A 21,809-nucleotide genomic window follows, 5' to 3' on the forward strand; every position below is an offset into this window, starting at 1 on the left:
GTGGTAGCACACCCCTACAGTATATCTTCCTTATAAAGGTCTGCACACTAAGATATAAGGGGGCCGCTCAGATAAAAACTTTCTTATCACAATCCATGAGTCTTGTGCGATTGCACCCAACCTGTATTCCCTGTAATAGCCAGTTCTGCCTGCAGCATCAGCTGGAACATCACTGGGACCAAATAGATGCCAATAATTACAGAAAATTAATCACCACACTACATATAACTTGCATTTGCTTACATACATACATTGCTGTTATCCGCAGGCGGATATGAATCTAATAATAACGTTTGCTGACGATACCACAGTAGTAGGATTTATCATGGATGGAGATTAGAGGGCTTATAGGGATGAAGTTAGCACCTTAGTGAAGTGGAGTAATGGGAACAACTTATTGTTAAATTTGACTAAGAACAAGGAATCATCATTGATTTCAGACGAGGGAGGAAGACCAATTTAGTGCCCCTATAGATTAATAATTAGGAAGTAGAGAGGGTTATGGAGTTTAAGTTATTGGGGGTAGTTATTTTACAGGATCTAACGTGGTCTGTAAATATCACTATGTTGGTTAAGAAGGCTCATTAACGTTTATTTTTTCTGAGGAAGCTTAGAGCAGCTAGATTTTCTCAGGAAAATTTGATTAGGTTCTATAAAAGGTGTAATTGAAAGCATCCTATTATATTGCATTGTGGTGCGGTATGAAAACAATCCGAAGAGTGGCGAGCGCAGCGAGCCCGCGAGGGGCGGCGGTACGCGCCCTCCGACCTTTTCATACCCCCTCTAGCCACGTCAGCTTGGAGTTGATTTTAGTGTGGCGAGCACAGCGAGCCACCGAGCCCGAAGTGTGGCGAGCACAGCGAGCCCGAAGCGTGGGGACGTGGAATACATGTTAAGTAATCCGCGGGGCTCGCCACACTATATAAAATAAACTCCACGCCGACGTGGGGGTATGAAAAGGTCGGAGGACACGTACCACTGTGCTCGCCACGCTATATTGCATGCGATGCACTGCGATGGAAATCGGGGGCGCTGTGCTAGGAAACACATACCTAACTTGGATAGTGGGGGTGTGCAAGGATGGAATAGCATACAAATCGGCAGGAAATGGCGGAAAATCAGCCGCTAAATCTCATCCAATTTTAGTATGCGCTTTGCGTCCGATTTCGCGGGCGCCCGGATAATACACAAGTACCTTAGAAACTGCCGGCGGAAAAGATGTAATTATAAGGATGATGACAATCATGCATAATGCTATCTTCTCGTTTTTACCATCTAAAAAAAACAGCTAAGGTGTCCTAAGTCAAGAACATTGCGTATGAGAAATTGTTTCTTCCCCATGGCAATTACTGATTTTAATCAAAATTGTTAATGGTTTCTTTCTTTGTCCTAGAATGTAATTTCGTTGTTCAATTTTATGACAATAAACTGTTATCTGATCTTATGCAGGAACAAAACGAGAAGCGGAGGAGTTGCATTTCATACCAGGCCAGGTTTTTAGTCTGCCAACAATACAAAGAAAGCTATCCATTTTAAATCACTGCAATAAAAAAAAAAGTACTGAAATGCAGTATTATATGCTAGCTTTAAAATGTGTATTAGAGAATATCTTCTCTGATGTTGGTAACATTTACCACCGTCTCAGCCACCTCCCCCACTTCAGGATCACCATCAGAGGTGTCCGTGCATTATCAACCATCTTTCATCCTAAACGTCTATTTATGCTCACTGCTACCCCTTCTGTGTCACTCCTGTCTGTCTTGCCCTTCCCTCTAGAATGTAAGCTCTCACGAGCAGGGCCCTCTCTCCTCTTCCCTCCTGTTCTCACAGCACTCTTCTTGCATTTCAACTACAGCTCTCTTACTCTACTACAATCTATGCCTGCATCTATTCTCATTCACTTCCTTATAGCTCAGCTGTATTGTGTACTAAGAATTGTGCTTTAACTGTTATGTCTAGTGCTGTGTACCCTGTACTCTTCAAATGTGTTCTATATGTACAATGCTGGCTGGTGCAGTCACCATGTGGCGCCACTGATTGGCTGCCTGGGTACTGCACAGCTCGGTAAATATGTTCCCCATGTCCGTGTCCCTTATTAGAATGCGTCTTGTGCATATCTGTACTGCCATTGTTGCCTGTTCCTTGTACGGATAACCCTTTGTATTATAGTATGCGCATTATTTTTAATGTCTGTAAAGCGCCTTGAGTCCTGTTGGAGAAAGTGCGCTATATAAATAAAACTTACTATCATCATGTGTCTCAATACGGAGAATAAATGGTATCGATCACTAGTGTCGACGTTCGCTTTTTTGGGTCTTTTAGAACCCTGTGCAACAGCCTTAGTAGCTTTTTGAGCTGCCAAAGACTGTGTTAAAGACAACATGGTTTCAGATAAAGAATCCACCCATGGTGGAGTTGTTTGTGCATGGTGGAGTTGGAGTGCTTGCTGATCGGACAGCCCTGCTGTGCATGAAATACATGAACGCAGTTCTTGGGATGCCAGCTGGTGTTCCTCACTGGCCATTGTAAGTAGCCCTTATGGGAACTGAAGCTCTATGCCCAGTGACCCAAATTAATGTGTGACTAAAGACTAGTCTCCCTAGTACACTGTCTATGCAAGCAATAACAGTATAATGTACAGTGTAATATAACACAGGAAGATACAATACATATAGACACACCCACTACTGTATATTGAACTATGTCCACCATAGTAACCCAGAGATTATGTGAGACAGGGAGTGCTGTAAAAACCTGTCACAGGAGACATTTTACAGGGGAGCCGCGCTCAGCCATCCAGGGAGTCTGTCAGCGGTGAAGCTGGCTGTCAGTGTCTGGAGAGGAGCTTGAAGCGCAAATCTGCAGCAAATGGGCACCCAGCGGTGAGATGAACTGGCACCCAAAGCTAGTGGGAGGGACTTGCCCTCCAGGAGTCCAGCTACTCTGTCCAGGAAGATTCGGCAGCATGATGAACAGAGTCCTTCTTCCATCCACACTCCTGTGTGCGCACCAGGGGCGACAGGAGGTAATGCATGTCAGCAGGGGTTTCAGAGCGGCAGCGGCTATGCTTGCAGCGCTGACTGCTCAGTGTAAGATCTAAGAAAAATACTAAGATAAATACTATGTTACCAGGTCCCACAAAACAAGTGAAATAATTAGCGCCACCTGTGGTTCTTTTAAAAATGAGTAATGAATGCACAGGAGCACAAGGCCTACATGGTTCAGAGGATAGAGTTTGTGCCTAATCATGTAGTTTGTTGGTTTTCAGACAGCCAGGCTCATACAAATAGGGGTCAACAGCAGCTTGCATCTGTTACTTTTTGTGGATATCTTACTCCGAGAATGACATTACACATCTGGATATTGTTTAAAAAACACATTATTAAAACAAGTAAGAATTGTATAAAAAGAGGGTGTAACCCCTTCCAAGTTTATTTAATTAGGCAACTCAATTGCAAAAATATTAAGATACCTCCAACACCAGGCACACACACTGTGAGCCATTTATACATAGGTAAAGGAAGTAACGCCATTCATCAGTTACCTTGTCACACATTAGGTCACTGTCACAATTGTGGAGAGTACTGAAGAATGATTTCCCCCCATTTATCCCTGAGTTTACATATATACACTACAGAGATTATCACTTCTATTACGTAAGACAAGTGGAAGGATGCTTCAGCAGCTTGGCTCTTCTGATGGCTTGTGTTTCACCATGTAGCCATCGCATTGGAATTACACCAAATAAAGTAGCTAATGCAATGGAGATTCTCCAATATTGACAAGTCTGGCAACTTTTACAAACTAGATATGAAATACTGCAAATCCCAGTGAGTGGATTGTGTGTTCTGTAACAAATTCAGCAGTTTCTGTAACAGCGCCTGTATATCACTGGTCAGTGCACATTGGGCTGTCATCTGCTAAGGTCCCTAGATGTCCTGCTTCCAATATTTTTTTCTTCAGGACTCAGGTTATTGAAGAAAGGATGCTTGAGGGCATCAGTTAGTGTGATCCTCAGCGTGGGGCTGAACTCCAGCATCTTCTGCAGAAAATCAAACAGGTCACGATGCTCAGGAGAGTTTCCCGTCTTGTAGGACTGAAAAAAATAAAATAAAAAAAAAGCCAAAATAATAGCTTATTAATCCAGGCCATGCACTCTCCGATATGGACAACTATGCAGACATGCTGAACATCTTCCTGCTTTTTACCCAAAGCAATTCCCGGCCATTCCCAAACCTATGCATGATCCTACATACTGCGAGCAAGACCATAAATAAAATATAGCTTGGCAGACATGCAGGTCATTTTCAGGTTTCATCTAGAAAGTTGCTTGTCCACAAATGTACAAATATGATCATAGAGGACCACACATGAGGAAAGCAATGAGTGGGTGGAGTGAGTAGATGTAATTACCACAGTGATAGGAAGCTTAATTGCTCTTTATGAAAATGAGCACAACTAACACATGCCCTAAACAACCAATTTCCTTTCGCAAAAATGTCAGCATCTCTCATTATACGAATGTCAAAAGGGTTAATATAACATGTAAGTGGTAAACTAAGCACTGACATTCGAGGGCCAACAGTCTACCACAATAATCCACTTACCAATAAAGGATGGCAGTTCTTGTTGACATATCGTCCTTCTGAGGTGCTCTCATCCCAGATTAAGGATCCATTGTGAAAGTATTTCTGTTTCCTGTTTTAAACAAAAGTAGAACAATAAAATATTATATACTAAAACAGAATTTAGTATTTATATAGAAATAAACACCATTGCAGGTCCATCAAAAATACTGGATTCTCAAAGAACAGAACCAAGGATATATGCAAGAATGCGAGGAGGGAGCTCGAACATTGTCAATATATAGTGGAAAAACTTAGTCTTACTTTGTTTTATACACCATGCGTCGTGGTAATGGTCCAAGAATTCTCTCCATCATTACTAAATGTTCCCGATTATCATGAGTCTATTCCAAAAATGCAAAACAACCTTTGTTAAAGTGGGTCTTCTTATATCAAGTTCTTTTTTCTGTACACATCTCTTGCACCATTACAGAGGTGTCCCCATACATCTAGCCTCAAACAACCATGCAGCAGGAGATGCCTGGCATGAGGGAGCTGACAGGTTTCATGCAACTCCGCTAGCATCTTTTCACCAAAAAGGAGTCAGTTGCATCAGACACACTGGGAGACTGTACTGATCAATTTAATAAGACACGTTTGTAGATCTGTGTGACTGGAGTGTGTATATGAAGAACAGAACATGGTATATAGATTCAGGGAATCTGAGAGGTGTATGCCAGTACTTAGTGTGCAGATATAAACGCCATGGCAAAGCTGGAAGCAGATGCACAGATATGTTTAGTGAGGGACTCTTTAGGTTTGCCTCCGACTTCTTTGATAGATACGAGAGTGGTGCTAGGTTCAATGAAGTTACTTGATTTATCAGAGTTCAAAGTAGCTATTGTATCCCGGTAACCATAAGTTCTGTCACCTCGGTAACAGACTATGCTGATCCCCAGTAGCACCACTAGGTGGTTTTACAACACCACCTATAAATTGGTAATAGCTGCTTTAATGTTTTTGGTGCGCACTTTATCACTCAGCCACTTATTTCACCACAGCAACAGAGATAGGTGGTGATGAGGTTAATTGGGTAGTAGGGGAAGATTGGAAGGATGAGGATAAACATAACATGGGCAGAGTAGATGGGCCAAGTGGCTATCATCTGCCATCAAATTATATATAACCTGTCATTGTGAAGTAGCCTTCTGCCAGATGAATTAAATTATAAATACAGAACTCATTTGATGTCAAATATTGGACACTTGTGCCTAAGCAGTTTTGAATGTTCTTTCATTAAGATCATCCCATCCCTGCCAGGGGGAAAAGACAGCAACGGCAATGCTGCAGCATGGCTGCCGTCAACAAGGACTCCCTCATTTGAATATGTTCAGCTGAGGGAGAGGGTAATTAACAATGCGCATCGTTAACAATATTGAGTACACACTAGGCGATATTGCGACTAATAATCCTTCAGAAAGCTTTCTGAGAGGAATTATTAACAATATCTCCTAGTGCGCATGGGTTCTTACATGTTCCTAGAAATCCAATCTTGTTCTGGTACAAACAGATTGTGCAGGTTTCCCTGGTGTGGGTTTTACAGTGATGTATGCAAAAATACCAGATCTCCATAAACAGCCGTGACTTAACTATAAAGCACATTGTGTGGTTAGAAAATGGATTACAGATTTGTACTAAAACATTAAATATAAAAGACGGTATTGGAAGTACCTGAAAGAGAGTGAAGCCAGTGTAGTACTCAAACAAGATGCATCCCAGGCTCCATACGTCACACGGCTGAGACCAGCCCAGCTCTAGGACAAGAGAAGGAGGAGTTATTGTGAGTGCACAGAAACATACAAACCTAACCTGTGATACATTTTTATTACCAATAATCTAGGACTGGTTACACACTATGCAATAGGTCGTTAACAACATATAACCGTGAGCATCAGTCAGTGTGTAGAGAAGATATTACAGTTAGCTACATCGTTTAGACAGATCTGACCGGCCCTGCTACATGTGTAAGGCCAACCCACTGAGCAAGCTGCCGGCTGCAGTAAAAGCCGATAACATCCCAACAAGGTGAGCCATGAATTATGGCCAGATGTATCGGGTAGCCACTGTGGAATCAAATAAGTCATTAGAGCATGTACACAGCCTAAATGTGCCCATACACTAGTAAGATGTATCTTCAGATCTGGCTGGTTGGAACAAAAACATGGTTATGGATGAGTGACAGTTTGTCAGTTTTCCTGCATTTCCAAGCAAATGGTCAACTGTCATTTGCTCTCATCCATAACCATGTTTTTGTTCCAACCAGCCAGATCTGAAGACAAATCTGCCTGTGTATGGCCCCCTTTAGAGTGCTATAATTAAAGCAAAAAAAAAAAAAAAAAAAAATGATATAAAATTATATAGGTTGAAGCCTGATGACGATGTCGCGTTGACATCGAAACGTTGCAAATAAAACCCTGTTTTATATGGATTTATAGAAGTTTTTTCCTTGGAGTGCAGCACCCACGCTGGGACTGTACATACATCATTTTGGTGCGAGCACCCAGACAGCAATTGATCTAGGAGGAAGTGCCTGGCTACCCTGGGACTAATATATATATATATATATATAGCCGTGTTCATTTACCTGGCACATAGCTATAAAGGCATTCCCAATGCAAATCTTGTGCAGCGTTTACTGCATGACTATACAGCACTATAGCAAGTAGAGCCAGGTTTCACTGCATCTTACTGTACACATTCACGTTCAGTTTGTTTCCCCCAAATTGCACGTACTGAGAAGAACTTCTGAGAAGAACTTCTGCATTTGATAGTTACAAACAGCGGCAGCTGTGGAGGTGGGGCTACAACGGAGTTCTAAAATCAGATAGGGGAGCCACACCTACTGACATAAACGGTCATCTCAAACTGACTCACTGGCAGTTGGGGTGCCTCTCCCATTCAAATTTTGGACTGGGCTACAGTTAGTTAAAACCTTCCAATAAAGTGATAAAGTGTAGCGATGCAATCCAGCTGGCCTGGATGGTAACGGCGGACACTTTCAGCACTTGCTAGGAATTTAGGTTTCTCCTACACCAAAAGTGTCAAATCACACTAAATGGAATTCCATAACGAAAAAGTTATAAGAAACACTTTGTGGCCTATAGCGAATTAAACCCTGTAACTTGACGTGCCAGCATATTCTATAGTGCTTTACAATTTGGAAATCATACAGCAATACAACACAAGTAAGAGAGACAAATTTGTTTATAATCAAAATAAAATGCCTACTCCCAGGTCCATCCTTTGGAATACAAAATACAGCTAGATCTAGGAATATATAACCCTAGTTATTTTTGTAATGAATAGTGACACACATTGGTAGTAAATGGTTCTAATGTAAGTGTTCACATCAAGCTGGATATCGGTCATTTATTATTAACAGTTTCTTATATAGCGCAGCATATTCAGTTGTGCTTTACAATTGAAAACCGTGATAAAAAACTGGGTAGTAACAGAATGAAAAAAAAAAAAAAAAAAAAAGGAAGGAGGGCCCTGTTCACAAGCTTACAATGTATAGCAATAATAGCCTTTTATGTTATATGCCTTGTATGTCCTATTTGAGTGTATATTCACATGTAAATGCACATTTAATTGTATGTTATATGACCTTTTTATTAAAAGAAGGATATTTTTATTTTCCCTAAACATAGCCTCATTGTTACTCATTGTTGAGTTAAGCAGTGCCACTTGGTGGTGATATTTATTATCCCCACATACATCTTTGTTATCAGGGAACGCTTGAAAGTTTGGAGGCTACAGGAGAGTCTTACTGTGCGTGGAAGGGCATTCCATAGAGTGGGAGCAGCCCGATGAAAGTCCTGCAATTGTGAATGGGATCAAAGTAATGTGAGGATTAGAGATGCAGATATTATGCAAAAAGGAAGAGGTCTGGTGGGGATATATTTAGAATTATAAGAGATGTATTTTGGTGTAGTCGGGTTAATGACTTTGTATAAGAGTTAACATGGCTATCTTTTTCTGTAGAGCTGGAGCTACAACGGCTTTCATTCAGAGCATCTTAACCCCCTCCAGTTTACAGCAGTTTAACGCTGATGCAGGAACTCACCTAAAATAACCTCTGGGGGGCGATAGTGCCTTGTCGCCACAATTGTTGTATGATATTCGGTGTCAAATGTGGCGCTGCCAAAGTCAACAACACGGATACTGGAGTTCTTTACACATTTCTCTTCACACTTCTGCCAGGACAAAGTATAAAAAAAATAGAAAGATGTGAAGACAGAAACAGCAGTAATTAAAATGATAGTCATTACAAATTATACTGCTATGAGTTGTCTTTGTTTTTCAATTCTGCACAACAATGCTAAAAAGGCTCCCTTGGGAATTGAAGTTCACACCTAATACGCAAGATAGTGGTCGTTGTCACATACAGCCACCCAACACAGACATAAAAGAGTAACCTTTTGCCCATAATGTGCAACAGATGGGGGCCGGGGATGGTCGCATGCATGCGAGCTCCTGGCCACCGGAGCTTCCCATCCTCGGCCCCCGGAGAGAGGGCGCCCCGTGGACGGGGGGAGGATGATGGGGAGAGGGCAGAGAAGAAGCCCCCCTAACCGGGAGAGGGCACCGCCACAGCACCCGCACCACAGAGACAGATGAGACGGAAGGGACGGAGGAGGAAGACCCGGCTCTGGATGCGGCTCAGGCCCAGCCCCCGGCGCACAGACGGCCAAAGAACATCGCTCAGGCCCAGCCGCCGGCGCACAGTCGGCCAAGGAACATCGCCACGGCTCCCGCACTGAGGAGATGGAAGCGGCGAGGAGGAGGGGGACCCGGCCCGGCTCTGGACGGCTGCACGCGGCTCAGCCCCCGGCGCCCAGTATGCGGCATAAGACCCGGCCGCAGGCGCACAGCTCGCTCCCCCCCCCCCCCCATCGGCACCATCGTCAGCCCAGCCCCCGGCGCACAGCCGGCTACAAGGACACCGCCACAGCCCCCCGCACTGAGGAGACGGAAGCGGTGAAGAGGAGGGGGACTCGGCCCGGCTCTGGACGGCTGCACGTGTCAGCTCAGCCCCCAGCACCCAGAATGCGGCATAGGACCCGGCCGCAGGCGCACAGCTTGCTCCCCCCCCCCCATCGGCACCATCGGGTGGCGTCACCCACCCAATGAAGGAGGAGGTGGGATCAGTTCATCGGTGGCTGCGGCGTGGAACTCAGCTCAGGGCCCAACTCCAGCCCCCAGGCCTCACTGTCTCTCCCCAGGCCCAGTGACTCTCTCTGCCCCCTCCCCCCCCGGCTCCCCCACACCACTCCATCCCCCACGCTGGCTTCTCCTACAGGAAGATGGCGCCGCAAATGGCTGCCAAAGAACTGTGCATCTCAGCTATGTAACCCCCATGTGTTACCTGCCTGGCTGGTGCAGCGACCAGTGGCGCCGCAGATGGCTGCCTAGGCGCTGTGCTGCTCGGCGGGTAGGTTCTTTCCATGTGTTCCCTGTGTGACAAACTGTTCTGTCCGTGCTTATACTGTCACCTACCGACTGCTGCAACGACCAGTGGCGCCGCTGATGGCTGCCTAGGCGATGTGCTGCTCGGCGGGTTTGTGTTCCCAGTGTGATAAATTGTACTGTCCCTGCTCATATTGTGTGATACATTGTACTGTCCCTGCTCATATTGTCACCTACCGACTGCTGCAACGACCAGTGGCGCCGCTGATGGCTGCCTAGGCGCTGTGCAGCTCGGCGGGTATGTGTTCCCTACATGTAATGTCCTCAATGTAATGTATGCAATGTCCTCTCTCCCCCCCCCTCCCTGCTTGATGATGCACTGTAAATCCGCAAAAAATTCCTAGTGTGCGCAAGCACACATGGCCAATAAAGTTGATTCTGATTCGCCCATAATGTGCAACCTTTTTTATATTTTTTCTTTATATGAATAACAGCAAACAGCAACACTAGAGAACACTTTGTCATGGCTGATGAACGATTGTGAAAATCAAAAACGGCATGTTATCACACTTTAAAAAAAAAAAAAACACTATTCACCACAGGACAACTAACAATTCACTGTATTGTTATTAAGGCCTTTTAGGAAAGGTCTCTCACCTGCTCCTCATTGTAGGTAGTGGTAAACTCGGAATTCACAAAAAGAATATTTTCTGGCTTTAAGTCTGTATGAGTGAGTTTGTTGTCATGTAGAACTGTAAAAATAGATAAGGTCATATTCTGCGACAGAAAACACATTCATAGAATATCCTAACTTTTGCATACTACAAAAAAAAAAAAAAAAATTAATACTAAATAAGTCATGCCTGGCAAAACACTACAATTATCTATTGGATGTAAGCAAATCAGCCAGACCTAGGGGGGCCAATACCAGGATAGGCGGGATCCCAGGATTTGGCCCCAAAGCGTCTGGGAGGTCATCGGTCACTATGGGCAGGCCGTAGCGCTGCACTTCCAGCGCTGGAACTGGCTCACCACCCCACTGCTCCCGCCCACACACAGTAACAGTCACCTCTGGCGTCACACCCCCACCTGCTTCTATCCGCTGCAGTCTGCCCCGCTCCACTAAAGTAAGGCAAAGTTGGGGGACAGGGTTGGAATAGAAAATTAAGGTTGCCAATCCCGGCATTGAGCATTTTTCTATCCCGATTCCCGGAATTGAAAAAAATGCCCCGAGATTGGCATTATTCTATTAACAGTTTTTTTTATATAGCGCACACATATTCCGCAGAGCTTTACAGAGAATATTTTAACAGTCACATCAGTCCCTGCCCCAGTGGAGCTTACAATCTATATTGCCTACCTACATGCACACGGACATTCTAGGGTTAAGTTGTTGGGAGACAATTAGCCTACCAGAACTTTGGGGGAGCGGGGGAATTGTGGGTGGAAACTCACGCAAGTAAGGGGCGAATTGTCCATCGCCACACAGTTAGAGCCCATGGGAATCGAACCCATGACCTCACTGCTGTGAGGCAGTAATGCTAACCATTACACCATCCAAACTGTATCCCTAGCCAGACCACCGTAGGGTATGTGGGCAATCAATTAAATATCAATCGGGAAGGTATACCATTGGTCCAGCATTTTGGTCGTATGCAACATTGGTCAGTTGAAAGTCAGCCACATTGGGCTGTGTATGCCTTACCACAAGCAATTTTGTTCTTAAATATGTAGTGGTTACAATGTAACCCAACCATGCAGTGACCTTATATAACAATACACTTAGTATTTAAGTGTTTTTCCAAATAGTCATACTTTATAGCATATAGTTATAATGGCAAAAACAGCATATTGCAGGGGGAGGGGGGAAACCTCCGTATTTGTATGAAATAAAACAACTGTACTAGAAAAAGTACTAGATTGTAAATGTATCCTGCAATTAAAAATACTGCCCTAGTCCAGCAAAAGAGGATTACAAACACTGCATATAGAGTGGGAATGTCTAGCAACGGGCCACATTCAGGTTAGTACGTAAACCTGATGATTTATGTACTAACCTTGGTGGGTGAATGGTGCAGTTATGTAGGCGTGCTGACACTGAAGTCAGTATCTTCGGTTGCTGACCTACTGGACCTGGTGGGGAGTTCCAACTGTCAATCAGAGTAAGCTTCAGGTTACTCAGATGGCAGAGGGCTTCAGCATATGAATCTGTGATGCATGTAGGAAGTGTATTTTCCTACAGAGGCCTCCTGCAGCATTAGCATATTAGTTGTGCAGCATTGTACAACCGCTTCTGACGCAGTGCAATATCGAGCATCTCTGGATCAGAACCAGTGGCTTCCAGATTGGATGGTATTGGAAACTAAACATGAAACCTCATTAAATATTTGCATATCAATATTAAACAAACCCAAGGCAAAACGATTATAACCTATTTTACAACCAAACCCAAATGAACATGTCTGTACCAAACTCACACTTTACTGCATGACACAGCTGGTATGCCATATGCCGAACCTGACGAAGTGGATAGGGCAGGAAATTGTTCTCCTTTTGGAAATCAAACGTACTTTTCCCAAGCAGCTCAAATGCAATGCACACATGTCCATGGAACTCAAACCAGTCTCGCATTAGAACACACATGCTAGGGACAAATATAGAAAAAGGTTAAAAGAAAAAAAAGCAGCAAAGGGATGGGCATAATTGGCACTTTGTATAGCAATAGTCCCCACACATTCTGCTCTCACGAGTACACAATATAAAAGCGTACTCATGAGAACACAAGAAAAGTTTATTTACTGTAGGTGGCCATACATCAGAAAGATATTGTACCCAATCATACAATCTCAATTGATTGTAAGATGGATTGTATGCAGATTGTGTGCACATCTTGTGTACACAATCATACAATCAATCATATGATTGATTGTATGACTGATTGTATGATGGATTGTATGCAGGTTGTGTGTACATCTTGTGTAAACAATCATGCAGCAGATGGATTGTATGACTGATTGTATGATGGATTGTGTGTCCAAAAACCACCAAGGACTGCCGGGGATTTCAAGGGAAATTGTACACAATCATGAGCGCAATCGATCTTAAGATCGATCTTTCTGATGTATGGCCAGCTTTAGAGTGGTAATTGCCTACCATATGCACTGGCACTGCTACAAAAAAAAAAAAAGTCATTACTGAATTTGTCACCCCATAACTCCATATCTACAGCTAGGTTATCAACGGTCATACCGGTTGTTTTTCCTTGCCTTGATCTGGATTAACTCAAATAAAAATGTATTAACTTTATTCCCAACATTACAAACTTTATATACCCCGCAAGAAAGCTGAAAATGAGTGAAAGTGGCATTCTCTTTTAAAGACAATGATTTACCTGCCAGTGTTTCAGTGCCAAGGGCCCCCAAAATGCCCTGAAACACCTAAAACACACTACATGTGCATTATTGTGCTTCTGGAAACATTCTATGGCTGAAAGTTGTTATAAGACTGGACAATAACTCATAGTAATAAAATTTAACAATTTTAGACATATACCGTCAACATTTTAAAAAGGACTCTAAATGGAAAGGCCGGACTGCTAAACTGGAGGAAGTTCTTACTATTTGTTTTCTTGGTCTTGCTCTCGAAGCTTCTTTAGGACGTTGATTTCGAGCTGGGCCGCCTCTCTGTACTTTTGCACATTTCGTATTATCTTCAGAGCAACTCTGACGCGGCCTCTACAAGCGGTATCAAGTACATTATTAGAAGATTGTTAACTTAAGGCAGTAGGGATCGTCTGCAATTTGACATTGAAGGTACTGCAGAGTTACATCTTTACAAACCTGCCATGGTCCACACACTCCATCACTTTGCCAAATGTTCCCTCTCCTAGACTTCCCACAATTTCATCTGGAAGACAAGAGTAGTTGTGTCAGACACCAGTAGACTTGAACATGAATGGAAGATGTGTAACAAACTGACCACCTCCTTCACGGCTAGGCAGATTTCCAGAGTCCAGCTGCTGTACTAGCCCTCACTTCTACGGTGGGCATTGTAACACTTTCTGGAGAATGTTTATTAACTACCACTGCACATTCTAAGGGAATACTATTTATCAAAGTATTACAATCATTAATCATAACCTTAGTCCCTGGTCTGCTTTGGACAATATCCTGAAATCCTATATCACCACATGGAGAATAAAACTTCATACAGCTAACACTAAACAGCACACATGGTAAGTGTTTACTAGCTGAAGTAATATGATGGTGGAATACAATTACTTTTCATGGTTCTGTTAATATTCTACAGTAACAGGATTGGTAGAAAAGTAGTATATCTAGTTTGAGGGAAAACATCACTCATTCATTTTCGTGCACTGGGATTTTATTAAATGATCAAAGGACTTATCAGCTGTTCCATAAGAGGGACTTCTGCTGGTCTGCTCAGTAGTGAAAGGGATGGTCATTATGCGAGCCACACACACACTGTCACTAGCTCAGCTTACAGTTCCCTCAGCCCTACTTTATTATGGGGAGGGGGGAAGTCAAAGGAAAAGCAGAGAGGTTAAAGTTTTACGGAAGTGGCATTAGTACATCTGTCCAGGATGCGATCTCCGGTCCGGCACACCAGGTGCCCTTGCTTGTCATCTTCAGTGTTCTGCTGGCTGTCCTTAGCACTTCGTCGGCTTTCCTTAGCACTACGCTGACTTTTCTGCACGGCAACAGCCACCCACAGATGTAAGGTGTAGTTTCCATAGACGATAAAAACCGGGGTGGTGGTTACATTAAGGAGATGCGGTCCAAGTCGGTGTAGATTGAGGTGGTGCGCATATAAAAACATAGAATAGGGGATATTGCAAAGGGAGACGTGCAAGTTAGAGACAGCTCAGCTTAGAAGCTGAACTGAATTCAATAAAGCACTTTTCTCCTGATTAAGTTAAAAAAAGCTCTAAAAAAAAAAAAAAAAAAATCAAATTACTAGCCACTATGTAAACAAGACAATTTCAGGGGAAACAAGAAAAGTTCTTGGTAGATACCACACTTAAAAGGTTTACAAACCCAAAAGTGATAATTACAATAAAATGCTGCCAATAAAAAAAGCATCTTGTAACAATCACAAATACTATTCAATAAAAAAAAAATAGTTTATAAAAAAGGTTCTCAGTGCTGTCCTTACATGACTGGTTGGTATCTGGAAACAGTAGGTTTAGTTATTAACCTAGTTTTTAAAAGAGTGTCAAGCTTAAGTTTTCTTCTGGTGAAACAAAAGGAATTGATGAAGATTTTGTTTATTTTCTTCTGGCAAGGAAACAACTAAAAAGGTCTAGTGTTCAAAGTTAATCTATGCTGTGCACAATGTGCAGAAATTGTATGAAATGTGGAAATATTTCACGCTATACTCAGGCCTACCCTAAAATATTACAAACAAAACCCTACTCAGCATAGAATACATGCAGCCATTTTTCCTATGACAACTGCATACATGTTATGCGGAAAACAATCTTTAAAAATAGCAAACAGAATGGATTTACAGGTTCTGTATCACATAAGAGACAGATCCAAGGAAAAATGGCTGCATAGATCAATTCTCGGGTTTACAACTAGGGGGAACAGCGCATCCATAACATTTGGAAAATGCATTACTAATGCAATTATGCTTATCCTGTGCCTCCTGAAATACAGTATGGCACTGAAAACAAGAAGTGACCGACTTTCATTCTAACTGACATATGCATCTAAATATATATATATATATATATATATATATATATATATATATATATAATATATATATCTTTAATGTGCCATACCGCTGCAAACTATATTTATAATATTTTTCAGTTGTGTATTGTGCAATGGATGTCTTGGAAGGCAACTCATTTATAGTAATGAAGGTTTAACATTAAGGGGGATATTCAATGCAGGATTCCGACTATCAGTATGTCTTGACAGCCGGAATTAGATGTTCCATCTGGGCGTTTAAATCAAAAACTGCCGCCAATTGTCAAAAATAAATAAATAAATAAATAAATGCAGTGAATTTGATAATCCGCGTCCATTTCCAACAAAATGGATCCATCAGTTTTAGTACAGCCTTAAAGGAGGATGTATTGAAAATGAATTTCCGAACTGAACTGGATGCATTCTCTACACAATCAGGACATACAATATACATATTAAAAGTTTTTAAATTTGCTAACTGCTTTGATTTCCCAACTGTCCACTCTCGTGGTGTGTCCTCACATACCGGTAACTGTTTTACACCAACTATTTTATCCCTTTACAAAACTTCTGATGTTCTATATAAAGCTCCTCATTACTAAAATTGAACAATAAAATACTTTAGGTCTTTGCAATGAAAGTGTGTATGTAGACACCATACACATTAAGTAAGAGACATTTAGAGTTTTACAAAATGCTTTCTTTATGCAGCAACCCATTTTGAAATTGTACTCTTGTACTGTACATTAGTAGCCTTGACATGCTATTACAATCAATGGTTACTTTAAAGCTGAACATACTGGTAGCAACCATTAGTGGAACCCAGCATCATGGATTCAGACAGGATAGCCTGAAAAATCACTCACCCGTTTCCTGTATACTCACCGAGGAAGTGTAGCTACCAGACCTGGAGCGTCGTCTCCGAGAGACTAGATGACGACGGTTTCTGGGTCTAGCCTTCTCCGCAGCAGAGGAATGCTTAGAGTAGCTCTCACAGTGAGAGGAACTGCTGACTGAACGACGGCCATCTCTGGACCGTGGTTTGCGAGACCTCGCCCAGTAGTCCTCCCTTTCATGGCTGTACAAAGAAATAAAAATATATCTAAATCTTTTTTATATATTAAACAAAAACAAACACAACACAATTTGCATTACAAACAATGCTACATACATATGCAAGTAACAGAAACCTCAACTGCTCCCAAACAAGGATTTTGAAATCTAATAGTATCATTATCATTAGTCTACAAACATTTTTCCATTTATTTATGCTGCGTACCTCCTTGATCGCGACCTGCGTGGAGTTTTCCAATGAATTCTGTGTCGCCTATCACGTTCCAAGCTTGGAGATTGTTTCCTTATTTTCCATCTCGGTCGCTCCTCAGGGGACCAGTATCTTTTCCTCCTATGCATCTAGAAGAAACATTATACAGGACTCATCATAACCATAATACTCAAAATCTTCTTACAGGTGCACTATGTATTTGCCAGAAATTAAAAGATAAACTGGACATTGGAAATAACTGAATAGTTTTACCAAAAAAACCCCTTACATGGAAAGACTAGAAAATTTCAATAATTTATAGTTTGAAGCAGAGAAGGGAAAGGGGAACATGAACATAACTTTAAAATATATCAAGGGTTTTAACAAGGCCCAGGAGGGAAACATTCTTCAAATGAAAAGTAGTATTAGAACACGAGGACATGCCCTGAAACTGGAGCAAGTAGGTTCTGGGAAAATCTGAGGAAAATTTACTTCACAGAAAGGTTAGTGGACAAGTGAAAACAGCTCCCATCAGAGGTGGGAATGGCTAAGACCGTAGAACAATTTAATGCAGGGGTAGTTAACTCCAGTTCACTCCAGAGAGCTTCCAACAGTTACTGTTTTCCAGGTTTCCTCATAGAATCACAAAGGAAGTAATTAGCTTCAGCTGCGGATCTTTTATAATGTGTCATTGAGTAATGAGTACACCTGTGCACAAGCTAGGTTCTCTGGAAAATGTGAACTTTTGGTAGCTCTTGAGGACTGGAGTTGGCTACCCCTGATTTAATGTATGGGATAGACATAACGGTATACTTATGAAAGAGGCTATGGAAAGCGGCCCACCCCCATCCCTCTGCCATGCCAAGCAATGATCCAGGAGTGCACATCAGCGCTCAATCGCTGCCCTGTAAACACAGAGGCTTTTGAAAGCAGCTAAAACAGATTGGTTGGTACTTTATTTCTCTGCTAGATTTGATAAATCTATCCCATAGCACCCAGTGTGGTTTCTGCACAAGAACGGCGAGTCCTGTCCACTGACAACTTAATTATTCATAATATCCAAAAAAGCTAATAAATAAATAATATGGAGCTGTTTTCAGCTCAAAGTTGCCCAGTGTGTATGGGCCTTAATTGAACAGTGTGTACACCCTTTTACTCTTCTTCCATTTATAAATGGAAACAAGTGGGGATAAAGCCAATCTGAATCAGTACAGGAGCAGATATGTAATACATTGAGATCTTCTGCATATTTAAAGCTGCAATAACTTAATCATTTAAAATGCAAAACAAGGTTGGGTATTGTATTTTACCTTTTTACAGCTAGACTAAATATTGGCTGTCTGACAAAAGTCGCAACCTATTCCATATACCCCAAAGTGTTTAAATCCCATCATGCGTTTCCAATTAGGTAATCCTGCTAGATCGCAGAACTAAATCTGAGACATAGGGGAAGATGTATTAAGTCTGGAGAAGTGATAAAGTGACTGATAACAGATTGGTTGGTACTTTCTCTGCTAGATTTGATAAATCTATACCATAGCACCTAGTGTGTTTTTTTGCACAAAAATGGCGAGTCCTGTCCACTGACAACTTAATTATTCATAATATCCACCATATTGAATACATACGTTTCCACTATCTTTCAAAACACAGAGACAGTCCGTCAATTTCAGAGGTTAAAACTCACCTCACTTTAACAGATTTCACTGTAGAAGAGACTTAAACATTATTCACAGTGTGCTTCCATGACCACACTCAACTTGTCAACTGCAAGAAACAAAAAATATTCTAAGATATAAACGCACTAAAAATCAGGGTTTTGTCACATCCGATCACCCACCCCTAAATGCCCCCACCTGTACCAGATTTTAAAAAAAAATAAAAAAAAATTTGTAGTTAATCACGTCCTGATCTAGACAATCCATGGCCATTTTCGCAGACATGGCCCCCTTTTTGCAGATCGGCAGAAGAGACAAATCCCATCTGCCGGGGTCAGGGTCCCGACTGTCGGGACGTACCGACAATCTGGACCCGGGATTGAATACCCACCTAGATCTGTTAAATATTGATTTTTCATTCAATGTTCTACATTTTTCTCTAAACATAGCTTATTTATACAGTTTATTAGAAGTATCACAGGTGTTTATTGAGGAATCACCATGAAATTTGGTGAAGAGTAAAGCTGTGTACACATGGGGGCGATTTCAGCACATATCGCTGGCAATATGGTCGCTGAGCGACCATATTGCCAGTGATTTGTTTGTGCTGTCGGCAATAAATCTCCAGATGCGCGTTCCCGTGTGCAGCCCCTGATGGTCGCAGGAGCAAGCTCCTGCGATCAGCTGTTTCCCTGCCTCTTCCCCCGGCAGAGTATCCTGTTCATCAGTGACCATCTCTGGTCGCTGATGAACAGGAGACACTGAGCAATATATTGCTGCGTGTGTACACAGCTTAACTTTTCCTCCCGAATCTGAACAAAATTACTTTTTCTTTATATGCCCCATGTATCACATTAAAAGGAGAAAAAAACCTAGACATAAAATACAGCATCGTACGTGTGTTGTTTTTTTCTACACTACAAAACAATCAAGTTTACGTTCAATTACTGTTGAACCGCATACATAATTAAACACAAGAAACTACAAAATGAGCCCATACCTTAAGGTGAGCCAACAATCACATTTTCCCCTTGTTGAGAGCTTTATGTTGCCTTCAAAGACCATTTTCCAAACATTTAAGTTGTATTGTCTAACTTGTGTTCCTTATAACCTATGTGGTGTGTTAGTGCTGGTGCAATAGGTATGCCTGCTGGGCCTGATTCTGACCTGATTGCTGCTGTACGAATTTGCAGAGGACGGTGATCAGATAGCCGCCTCCCAGACAGTGAAACCCCGCCCCATGCACATCTGAATAACTTACAAATGGAACGCTAATCGCAGGACATCTGCAACTCACCATCTAATGATTATCCCAGTCTGCGCAAGTGTGCGTAACTGACCCTTACACAACTGAGCGACAGAATCAGGCTGAAGTCAGTCACACACCCTCCCTGGGCACAGACGTGTATTTCCCGACACTCCCAGATAATGTCAGGTTACAACCCACAAAAATTCTTCCGGTCAGTCAAATGGCTTATTTTTGTCACTATTTTGCCTTGCATATGTGTACTATGATCCCTACACATGCTCAGTTGTTCCATAAATCGATAGGCTTGCAAATTTGCAATCAGGTCTGAAAACCCCCCTTTCTATGTGCGTTTGCAAAACTCACCAAAAAGTCAAATTATTGGTTAGTGCTCTACCACTAAAGATGGACTACAAAGACCTAACTGAAATATGTGTTCATTATGGTAGTTCTGAAACACAGCAAAAAAAAACTATTGCCAAAATTGGAGTACGTTCACTAATTTAGTGTAGTTACGTGTCCACAGGTCGAATGGATTTTTTCCCATCTCTCATTTTAAGAGTCCATGTGAATACATTGGAGGGCCAGTTAAACGCTCTATCCACCCGCACCAGTGTACAAGCAGTTAAAACCCATTACATCTTGATACCTTTGGACTTTTATAGCTGGCCAAATTAAAATGTATATAGCATAAATTTTTCTACGTGGTGTCATAAAATGAAATATAAGACTGAAAAACCAACCTGCAAATACCGTGGCAGAAATGTGTACTTCTCACACAATGCGGCCTATTAATAATGATGAGCTACACATCGATTGTCATCAGATGACATGAAGACAGCAGGAACCAGAGTAATATCCCTATCATATCGCAAAAATAACCCGGGTTTCTGCCAGGTCGAAGAGCGGTGTGAAAGTACCATACCTAATAACCGGGTCGATTAACCTGGCATTTCGCCCCAGGTTATCAGAAGGGTTAAACCCAGGTCACACTCTGTATAATGGGTGACCCAGGTTTAGCGTGAAAATGCTGGACCTGGAATCAAGATCCTGGGTCTGAGCCGGCCATGCGACCTGAAAGCAGTATTAGTGTCACTATAAAAACAGTCACAAAAAAATGTGTAGACAACCAAAAGTGATCTGCATCCTGGAACATACATAGTAGCAGTGTACAACAACAACAACTGGTACATTGGGTATATTTTACAACGTAATGAGGAGGAACAAGATGTGCTGGTACACTTCATGAAACAAAACCAATAAACACATGTGCTGTCCTGGCCTTCACGAGATGATACCCCTTTTCTACTATATAACCATCCTGGGTCCAACCCAGGTAACTACCCAAAATTGATTTTTGATTGCCTGGACGCTCGATCCATTTTTCCTGGGGACGAATTCTACTAGCAAAAAACCCTGGGTCAATGCGCATCCCTATGCAAAATGGGTGTGGTATGGCGGTCTTTTAAAAAAAAAAAAGGGGGGGGGGGGGGGAGAATCCCGACTGCCAGTGCTTCGACAGGAGTGCGAGCGCAAAAGAAGCCCTTTGCGGATGCGATGGCTCACCACATGTTTTATTCTCCATCTATGGGGGTTGTGGACCCACACAAGGGAGAATAGCCAGCGAGTTGGGATTCCCCCTGTCGGAGCACCAGCAGTCGGGAATCCGATGTCGGGATCCCCCGTCGGCAGTCATCTGGCACATGCACAAAATCACGGGGTTTCTTTGCTAGTGGAAAAGGTGCATTATTCACATCCTCTGTGTAACAGAAGTGCCTACTATCCAATGAAGTACTGGAAGGCAGTGTACACTTTCTGCTGACACGAAGGAAAATTTAAAGACCAATACAACAGGTTCTAAACAAGGGAAAACTAAAGCGATTGTTT

General features: G+C 42.3%; 1 protein-coding gene across 2 annotated transcripts in view; it reads right to left on the reverse strand.

Annotated features, from left to right (window-relative positions):
• Window positions 1–3,396: 3,396 nt before the first annotated feature.
• The window catches only part of CLK3 (CDC like kinase 3), a 29,249-nt gene continuing 10,836 nt past the window's right edge, over window positions 3,397–21,809 (reverse strand). The window contains exons 2-14 of one of the 2 annotated variants that reach the window (XM_083183673.1): window positions 18,706–18,785; window positions 17,034–17,167; window positions 16,640–16,832; window positions 14,627–14,744; window positions 13,874–13,940; window positions 13,652–13,768; window positions 12,512–12,678; window positions 10,692–10,786; window positions 8,692–8,821; window positions 6,297–6,379; window positions 4,890–4,969; window positions 4,608–4,698; window positions 3,397–4,096 (exon numbers count right to left, since the gene is read on the reverse strand). In XM_083183673.1, coding sequence (XP_083039799.1) covers window positions 3,914–4,096; window positions 4,608–4,698; window positions 4,890–4,969; window positions 6,297–6,379; window positions 8,692–8,821; window positions 10,692–10,786; window positions 12,512–12,678; window positions 13,652–13,768; window positions 13,874–13,940; window positions 14,627–14,744; window positions 16,640–16,832; window positions 17,034–17,167 — 1,458 coding nt within the window. In that variant the 5' untranslated portion in view covers window positions 18,706–18,785 and the 3' untranslated portion in view covers window positions 3,397–3,913. Of the gene's footprint in view, window positions 4,097–4,607; window positions 4,699–4,889; window positions 4,970–6,296; window positions 6,380–8,691; window positions 8,822–10,691; window positions 10,787–12,511; window positions 12,679–13,651; window positions 13,769–13,873; window positions 13,941–14,626; window positions 14,745–16,639; window positions 16,833–17,033; window positions 17,168–18,705; window positions 18,786–21,809 lie in introns of those variants that run through there. The other variant, XM_083183674.1, reaches the window with a different exon arrangement.

The sequence above is a fragment of the Crinia signifera genome, chromosome 4 (assembly GCF_055691185.1).
Source record: "Crinia signifera chromosome 4, ASM5569118v1, whole genome shotgun sequence".
NCBI classification, from domain to species: Eukaryota; Metazoa; Chordata; class Amphibia; order Anura; family Myobatrachidae; genus Crinia; species Crinia signifera.